The sequence below is a fragment of the Corvus brachyrhynchos genome, unplaced genomic scaffold, assembly GCF_000691975.1.
Source record: "Corvus brachyrhynchos isolate BGI_N302 unplaced genomic scaffold, ASM69197v1 scaffold305, whole genome shotgun sequence".
Classification (NCBI taxonomy): Eukaryota; Metazoa; Chordata; class Aves; order Passeriformes; family Corvidae; genus Corvus; species Corvus brachyrhynchos.
Window position 1 is genome coordinate 1,008,845 of NW_008239284.1, and position 9,125 is coordinate 1,017,969.

General features: G+C 57.5%; 1 protein-coding gene and 1 long non-coding RNA gene across 3 annotated transcripts in view; one reads left to right on the forward strand and one right to left on the reverse strand.

Moving 5' to 3' along the window:
• The window catches only part of LOC108448178, a 5,139-nt gene extending 5,031 nt beyond the window's left edge, over positions 1–108 (reverse strand). Inside the window, exon 1 of the long non-coding RNA XR_001863974.1 lies at positions 20–108. This is a non-coding gene — a long non-coding RNA (uncharacterized LOC108448178). The remainder of the gene's footprint in view (positions 1–19) is intronic.
• The window catches only part of LOC103619753 (glutamine synthetase), an 18,115-nt gene extending 12,028 nt beyond the window's left edge, over positions 1–6,087 (forward strand). For both annotated transcript variants that reach the window (XM_008638318.2, XM_017740347.1), the window contains exons 2-7: positions 36–211; positions 784–945; positions 2,666–2,812; positions 3,674–3,801; positions 4,841–5,040; positions 5,322–6,087. In XM_008638318.2, the coding sequence (XP_008636540.1) occupies positions 46–211; positions 784–945; positions 2,666–2,812; positions 3,674–3,801; positions 4,841–5,040; positions 5,322–5,643 (1,125 nt within the window). In that variant the 5' untranslated portion in view covers positions 36–45 and the 3' untranslated portion in view covers positions 5,644–6,087. The remainder of the gene's footprint in view (positions 1–35; positions 212–783; positions 946–2,665; positions 2,813–3,673; positions 3,802–4,840; positions 5,041–5,321) is intronic.
• Positions 6,088–9,125: the final 3,038 nt, after the last annotated feature.

Here is a 9,125-nt window from a genome sequence, read left to right on the forward strand (position 1 = left end):
GGGGTGATGTGGCACTCACCTGTGCGCCCTCGCAGGGCCGTCGCCATGTCGGTGTCGCACAGCTCCAGGCTGAACAAGCTGGTGCGGGAGCAGTACATGAGGCTGCCCCAGGATGGGAGGGTTCAGGTCACCTACGTCTGGATCGACGGCAGCGGCGAGGGAGTGCGCTGCAAGAGCAGGACCCTTGATAAGGAGCCCAAGAGCATCGAAGGTAATGCGGCTGCTTGTCCCTCAGGGTGATGGGTGGCGGCGTGGAGGGCCCTGAGCATCGCCTGGGAAAAGTTCTGGGATGCTTTGGGCGGTGGGAGTTGGGACGGGCTCTGCCTGGTTGCGTGGCACCAGTGATACTTGTTGCAGCTGTCCGGTGGGGTTGCACCGAGCAGCAGGGTAAATATCCAACCTGCGTCCCTGCGGTTTGCTTAATCCGCTAATCTCTGCTATTAGTGCTGGGTGGGAAGGGAAGGATGAGTTCCTCGCCCCTTTCCACCAGGCAAGCAGGCATGGAGACGTGTCGGCATCTGGATGGGGCTTGGCAAAGGGAGGTGGAGTGGCTGGGACTGATCCTGCCCGTGCCTGATGGTGCTGGGGGGGTGGACACACTGAGGGTCAGGGAGCACCCACGGGCTCCGGGGATGTGCAAGAAAACCTTTGTGGCCATCATCCCATGGAACCCAGTGCCCTTTAGGTGCTCCATCCTGGATCCAAGCCACCAGCACTTGGCACAATCCATATGTGGACCTTTTCCAACCTCACTCCCTCCTCCGTCCCCCTCCTGCCTCGCAGATGTCCCCGAGTGGAATTTCGATGGCTCCAGCACGGCGCAGGCAGAGGGCTCCAACAGTGACATGTTCCTGGTGCCCGTCTGCATGTTCAGGGACCCTTTTTGCCTGGACCCCAACAAGCTGGTGCTCTGCGAAGTGCTGAAGTATAACAGGAAACCCGCAGGTGAGCACCCCCAGTTCCCGAGGGTCACCCCCCTATTATTTAGGGTGTCACCTCCCCCAGGAGCCGCTTGCTCGGGCCCGCTGGCCCCGGGGCGCAGCTGAGCGCCGAGCACTTGGCCCGAGGCTCCGAAATCCAAGCGCTGGTGGCGGTGGTTGCTTGCAGGAACCTGTTTTAGTGGCACAGGGCGAGGAGAAGAGCAGCGAGACGTGGAGCTCACTCACGGCACTCGCCAAAGGCGTCGCCCGGCTCTCGGGCCCGAGCTCGCCCAGCCCTGGGGGGAGCAGGAGCTGGAAGTGCGGGGGTTTTAGCTTGCCGAGGTTGTGGTTGGTCTCTGGAAGTGCGGGGGTTTTAGCGTGCCGAGGTTCCCCTCTGGGGTTTTAGCTTGCCGAGGTTGTGGTTGGTCTCCCCTCTGGGGTTTTAGCTTGCCGAGGTTGTGGTTGCTCTCCCCGCCGGTGGGAGGCTGCAGAAAAGGAAGGAGAAGATGCTGAGATGGCGTGTGCTCACTCAGAGTGACCTTTTGCAAACAGCCCCAGAACGCGCCGGCTCTCGGTCTTATCACCGAGTCTGCAGCCGCACAAGTCTGCAGTCCGTCTTGTCCCTCTGATAAAGCCCCAGACACAGGAAGAGGAGCCTGTTTGCAGGGACGCGCTGAGGGGCTCCCGGAGGGGATATTTGCCACTCGAGCAAGGCTGTGTCCCGTTGGGTGTGAGGGGGAGGGAGAGGGCATCTGCGGGTGATGCACTTCTGCCGGGAGAGCGGGGGCTGCGGGCAGGGATGGTGAAAGACGGGGCTGATTCCTCCTCCAGCAGCGCCCTGCCTTTCAGCCACGGGTGGGGGGAAGTGTCTTGGTTGAGATTCCTGCCCGGCAGCTCCTCCACTAGAGGAGTTTGTAAAGAGAGCCCCTGATCCTGGAGCTCCCGGGGCAGAGAGCTCAGCCCTGCTGGCGAGAGGGGTGCACCCTCCAGCCCTCCCCGTGGTGGGTTTCTGTGGACCGTAAGGGCTGTGTGGGCTCAGGGGAAGAAATTTTCTTTCTCTCGCTTCCCACTCCCACTGCTTCCCTCCAGCCCTACTCTCCCCAGCTGCTCTGAGGCTTTTATTGGAAGTTAAGGCAGAATGTGCAGCCTGGAGCCTGCCTGTCCCAGTCACAGCAGTTTTTCAGCCTCTTAATTGGTCCAAGCTCTCATTTCCCGTGCCTGGCATGCTGTCCCATGTCTGGACTCTTCTCTTATATCTGTGTTTTCCTGGCAAAGCCCCAGTTGCCTTGAGCACTTTGAAAGGCCAAGGCAGGGCCAGCCAGTCTGGATGCTAACCAAAACCATGGAGCTGGAGAAAGATAAGGGATAATTAAGATGAGGATGAGGGCTGAAGGAGTGATGGAAGATATATGGTCCCTGATCCCAGGTCTGCTGAATGCCTGTAGGATGGGGCTGGGGTAAAGCTCCTGGTCTCTCAGTGAGTAAGAGGAGGAGAGGGTGCTCATGGACCATCAGCAGTGGTTTGGGGAATAGGGTAATTAAACCCTCTTGACCTGATGCTCTGGTGATGGAGTAACTTCGAGGAGGAATTGGTGAGCAGGAAGGGGGATTCACTCATGATTTCCTTAAGGCTTCTGTGGGAAGCGCTTGGCAGTGATGGAGCCTTGGTCTCGGAGAGGGCTGGAGCAGAGTGTGGGGGGTGCTGGCTCACAGCACTGCTCTAACCCAGGCCTCTCTGCTCCCAGAGAGCAACCTGAGACACACATGCAAGAAAGTCATGGACCTGGTGAAGGACAGCCACCCCTGGTTCGGGATGGAGCAGGAGTACACGCTGCTGGGCATCAACGGCCACCCCTACGGCTGGCCCGACAACGGCTTCCCCGGCCCGCAGGGTAAGAACTCCCTCCTTGCCCCAGCCTGAAATCTCCCCTCAGCTCCCACCCTGCTGCCTGTGGGGTGCTGCATGGTGGCAGTTCCCCCATCCCCAAGCTCGGTGCAGCTTTGCTGTCAGGGATGACCCCAGGTAGGAGCTGTTTACCGAGAGCACCTGGTGCCCCGTGGCTCACGTGAGCCGGGTGGCCATGCCGCTCCCGCCGGACCCTGCTTGCACAAACAGCTCAGCTGCACGACTTGTTTGGCAAGGGCTGGAGAACTGGGCTGGAAAAACCTCCTCCCCGTGGCTGTTGGGGAAAGGGCTTGGCATGGCGCTTGTGCCCTCCTGCAGCAGCGAGCCAGCTCCTCAGCTGCCTCCTGGGAGACAGCCAGAGGTTTCCCAACCTGATTTTTGTGTGGACCGGCCGCTTGCAACATCTCCCTTCCCCCAGGCGGGGAGAAGATCTTTGCCTGACCTGCTTGAATAAGAAAGATATCAAACCCCAGCGAATTGGATTTCCTAGCCGTGAATAATGCCAGCTGTTGTCAGAACAATCTCGGATGCTTGATGTGCTCAGAGGGTCAGGGAGGTGCCCCAGGGCAGACCAAACTTTCCTTATCTCGAGGCCACCTCCCAACTGATGTGTTACAAGTCTTATTTAACTGCCCAGATAAGGCTGAGGTTGCACAGATGAACTGCTCACACTGCTGGTCCTGCAGCTGGGGGTCAGTGGCTTGATGTCCTGTGGAGAGAAACATCATTTTAATTCCCATAAATCCTCTGCCCGTGACAGCAGGTACCCGGCAGTGTGGAATTATGCTACAATGCTGTTGTTGCTCCCCAAAGCTTTCCTTGGGTGGTGATTCCTTGTTCTTTCCAGGCCCCTATTACTGCGGGGTTGGAGCAGATAAGGTGTATGGGCGTGACATCGTGGAGTCCCACTACAAGGCTTGTCTCTACGCGGGGGTGAAGATCTGTGGCACCAATGCAGAGGTGATGCCCTCCCAGGTATGTGAGGATGGCCCCAGGCAGCCCATTCCCAGTGATGGATATGAGTTATCCTGAGGCTGGAATAACCCAGCAACCCCCAGCTCCTCTGGAAACCCAAATCCAGTCACTCCTCACATCGGTTTTGCCTGGATGGGAGCAGTTGCACTGCTAGAATGGAAATGTGCATTTGATTTTCTCGTAACTCACCCCGAGCTCCTCGCACAGCTCAGCCTGAGCTCTGCAGGCAGAGCAGAGTTGGGAGCTCCCCATGGGAGTGGGGATGCAGGGGACAGAAGAGCTGGGACAGGCTGTGGGAGCACCATGTGGAGTGATGGGGTCTGAGCCCTGTCCTGCTGCCTGGGAACTGGGAAACTTGGATGGGACATGGCCCAGGAGAGCAGCTGGGAGGATTTGGGTTTATCTGGGTGTGAGCAGGAAGGAGTCCCTGATTGCATTAGGCAGGTGGCCAGACTGACCACCTTTGGGTCGCTGACTCTCCTGCTGCTGATGTGGCTGGGGGGTGATAAGCGGGGGCTTATCTGCCGGGGAGCCAAGACAGGACTTTTACCGACCCTGCTGTTTGCCCCGACTTCTTCAGGGTCCTTCTTGGCTGCCTTCCACATCCTGGGCTCCGGCTCTTCCACGCCAGCAGCCGTCAAGACGTCACCCTGTGCTTAGTCACCATGGGTGGTGCAACCCTGGCTCCAGCTGGGCAGGAAGCAGCCCTGGGAAGGACTAACAGGCTCCTTGTTAATCCTCTGCCCTGTTTGCAGTGTGGGTTGGGGGTCCTGCACCAGCCTCGGTCAGACGTGGTGCTTATTTCCCTCTGTTTTAAACTAAAATCCTTCTGATTTGCTCTACATCGTCATGAGCAGTTTATTCCCATTTTTCTGCGTGCCAAAGCTGTCCTGTTGCTTGACTCATTGCTCCCCGTCCTTGTTGCTGATTCCCAAGGGTAACATTCAGCTGCAGCCCAGGCTGGGAGGGGCAGGGATGTGGTGGCTGGGGAGGCACCCACCTGCCCATACTGACCTGTGCATCTGTTCGCCCTTTCCAGTGGGAATTCCAGGTGGGCCCGTGTGAAGGCATTGAGATGGGGGATCACCTCTGGATGGCTCGCTTCATCCTCCACCGTGTCTGCGAGGACTTTGGAGTTGTGGCCACACTGGACCCCAAACCGATGACCGGCAACTGGAACGGCGCTGGGTGTCACACCAACTACAGCACCGAGGAGATGCGGAGAGAGGGGGGTCTCAAGTGAGTCCTAGGGGAGGGTCTCAAGGGGGAGTCTCAGGACTCAAATGAGTCCTGGAGGGCTCCCTGGGATGTACCTGGGGAGGTTGGGGGTGTCCTGGGCCATGTGGAAGTGTCTCCCTACCTGTGTGGCTGCACCAGGCACGGTTGGGGCTGTCCCAGCTCATTATTTTAAGAGCAGCTGATCCTATGAGGGTGTCCCCTGAGCTGTCCTTGTCCCTGCACAGGAGGAGGGGGTGACACCCCCCAAATGGACCTCCTGAACCCCCTCTCCTCTCCCACAGACACATCGAAGCTGCCATCGAGAAGCTGAGCAAGCGGCACGATTACCACATCTGCGTGTACGACCCGCGGGGCGGCAGGGACAACTCCCGGCGCCTCACCGGCCACCACGAGACCTCCAACATCTTTGAGTTCTCCGCCGGCGTGGCCAACCGAGGTGCCAGCATCCGCATCCCGCGCCAGGTGGGCCAGGATGGCTACGGCTACTTCGAGGACCGGCGGCCGGCAGCCAACTGCGACCCCTACGCGGTCACCGAGGCCATCATGAGGACGACGGTGCTCAATGAGACTGGGGTGGAGACCAAGGACTACGCTGACCACTGAGGCTGCGGGCTGGGTGGAGGTTCTCATGCCTACAGTAACTTCTCACGTGGGATTTGTGCCTGTACAGTGTCCTCGGCTGCAAGCTCAGACTCTTTTTAGGAACCTCGCTTCTGCTCTTGTGAAACGTGGCCTTAGAAATACGTATTTTATAGCAAGAGGGAGGGGCCCAACCTATTTTCTCAACCACTTTGTTTTTTCTGGTTCCTGGTTTTAGGTCGTGAGGTTTTTTGTTTTGGTTTTTTTTTTTTTTTTTTAAAACTTGGATTGAATTTTTTTCCCGAATGGACTTTACACTGTGATGTACATAGATCCCAATGTGGATGCTGCAGCTGCTGCTGTTGGCACCTGGGGAGGGTGGGTGCTTTTTTTTCCATATCTCTGTCGCAAGGAAATTATAATAAATAATCTTCCTGGCTGCGTGGCAGCTGGGTTATGCCGTGGCAAGTGCATTTTTCTGTGGCTCCTAGAGCTCCAAGGAGGTTTTAATTTAGGTGTTGCTGGTAGGTTGCAGCTACTGAGCAGCCTGGGCAGGAGCTGGAGGAGCAGAGCTGCTGGAGGATCCTTGAGGCAGGTGTCTGGAGCTACCTTGCCTCATTTTCTGGCCCAAAGGCCATCTCCTTCCATCGTGATCCCAAAGGCAAACAGAGCAGTGCGGGCTGAGCAAACAGCGGCCGGGGCAGCAGCTGGCGGGCGTTTACACAGGGTGTGTGCTGCTGAGTCAGCACAGCCAGCCTGGCCCCGGCACAGCCAGCGCAGCCCTCCCCTCTGGGTGCAGGAGGGGACCCTGGGGACATCCCTCCTGCTTCCTTGGTGAACCACAGGGTCATGGTGCAGCTCCTTGGGTTGGAGTCTCTTCACAAGGTAGAGGTCATAGATTTATTTATGGAATCACAGAGAGCTGTGGGTTGGAAGGGACCTAAAAGCCCATCCAGCTGCACCCCCTGCCAGGGGCAGGGACACCTTCCACTGTCCCAGGCTGCTCCAAGCCCCGTCCAGCCTGGCCTTGGGCAGTGCCAGGGATCATCCAGGGGCAGCCACAGCTTCTTTGGGCACCCTGTGCCAGGGCCTGCCCACCCTCCCAGGGAATAATTTCTTCCTAACATCAAATCTAAACCTACTCTCCTTCCGTTTGAAGCCATTGCCCCACACCCTATCAAATTCACAGGCACTTCCATGCAGATGGGTGTTAACAGCATCTCCAGTCCCAGACCCTCGGGTCACTCCACAATGCAGGGGTGGTGATGATGGGTGCAAGCACAGGGGCCACCCCTCTAACCCCAGGGACCTCTCAGTCAGGTCAGGCTTTTGGATCTGACCCAGCTGCAGTCACCAGTGGGGGGGGGGTCACTGTCAGTGAGGGGAAGCAGCAGCGTGGATATCGCCTCCAGTGCAGTCATGTGGATTCTGAAATGGGTTTTATGTTTATCCTTGAATCTGACACAGGTAACAACCTGGACTAAAGGTCTCTGAGTCCCTCCTGCAGGTCACAGTACTGCCAGTGGCACAGGGAATGAGTGGCACAGGGAATGGGAGATGGTCAAGCCCACGAGCAGCCAGGAGCCCTCAGTGCCTCTGAGCTGTTCAAGAGTAAATGGGACCCAGTCTGCACCCTAAAAAGGAATGATTTTCCTTCCGCAAGTTGCTGTTTGGGATGTTTAATGTTTTTCATCAAAACCGCAAGCCTGTCTTGCTTTCCTCTCATTTTTATGATGTCTCTAATGGGTAATTTGAGCACTGGGACAGCGACTGATGGATGCAGCTGGAAAATCGATAAAGAGCTAAATCAGGAGCGGAGAGACTCCTGTCTGCTTTGCTGGCTGTACCAAGGGCTGAAGTACTTCAGCTTTCATCACACTGTGCTGTACAGACACTATGAAATTTGGGAATCGTGTGAGTTCACATTCCCAATGTGGAAACATCTGTGGCCGGACACAGCACCGTGGGACATCAAACATTTTGTGTCTCTGGCTCTCACCCTGTGGTTCCCCTCCAACCAAGGACCATCCTCTCCAGGGTAGAGTAGTGAGGCTCCAGGCACAATCCAGGAGCTCTCCCAAAGCTACTCCCTGAGCTGGGATCAGTCCTGTCCCCACATGCCAGGAGCCACTGTGCGCTTGGAGACATTCCTGTTGTCCTCTGCCAAAACACACATCTTCTCACGTACTTTTTGAGGTCAAAATGGGTCAGAAAACACATGTCAGGGTTTTGGGTTTTTTCCTAAAGCAGAAGTGCTTCCCACCCACAGGGCCCTCAGCACAGGGGAAACAAGGACAACGCCACATTCCCACAAAGGGCTTTTCCAATAGTTTTGCCGTGTTTACCTCTGTTGAAGGTGGGCTGCTGGGTTCAGCAAGGTACTGGGGATGGAGCCAGCCCTCGGGCTGAGGTTTGAGGCCATGGCAGAGGCTATGGTGTCCCCATCCCATCCCCATCCACGGGTTGGACAATGCTGGGAGGAGACACACCCAGCATCTCCTGGTGTTCCATGCTGGGCTGCGATGGGTGGGAGTAGTGCCCGATCCCAGCTGGGATGCAGCCTGGAATGGGGCTGCTGGGGTGGGTCGGTGTTATCCAGGGCTCTCCCGAAGGATCTTCTGAGGTGCATTGGGTCAGCGTTATCCAGGGCATTCCCGAAGGAGCATCCCGGGGTGGATGGGTCGGTGTTTTCCAGGGCATTCCCGGAGGAGCATCCCGGGGTGGATGGGTCGGTGTTATCCAGGGCATTCCCGAAGGAGCATCCCGGGGTGGATGGGTCGGTGTTTTCCAGGGCATTCCCGGAGGAGCATCCCGGGGTGGATGGGTCGGTGTTATCCAGGGCATTCCCGAAGGAGCATCCCGGGGTGGATGGGTCGGTGTTTTCCAGGGCATTCCCGGAGGAGCATCCCGGGGTGGATGGGTCGGTGTTATCCAGGGCATTCCCGGAGGAGCATCCCGGGGTGTCCCGGTGGTGGCACCTGCCGGGGCCGGGGGTGACAGGGACATTCGGGGGGCTGGTGCCCTCTGCAGGCGCGGACAGGGATCGCAGGGAGCAGCGCCCGATTTGGGCTGGGAAAATCCCCTTGGATCATCGGGTCCCACCGTTCCCCCAGCACTGCCAAGGCCACCACTAACCCATGTCCCCATGTCCCCAGGTCTCCATGTCCTCACATCCACACGGCTTTTAAACCCCTCCAGGGATGGTGACTACACCGCTGCCGTGGGCAGGGCTGGACAACCCTTTTGGTGAGGGGATTTTCCCTGATATCCAACCTAAACCTCCCCTGGTGCAGCTTGAGGCTGTTTCCTCTCATCCTTGTTATCTGGGAGAAGAGACCGACCCCCGCGTGTCTTCACCCTCCTTTCAGGTGGCTGCAGAAGGTGCTGTGTAAAACATGGATTCCTGCCTCACGTATTTTTACCCTCTAATAAAGATGTTTGATAGCCAGAAATCCAGCAGCTGCCATAACACAGCGCAAGAGAAGTGACTATAACTAACAGACAAT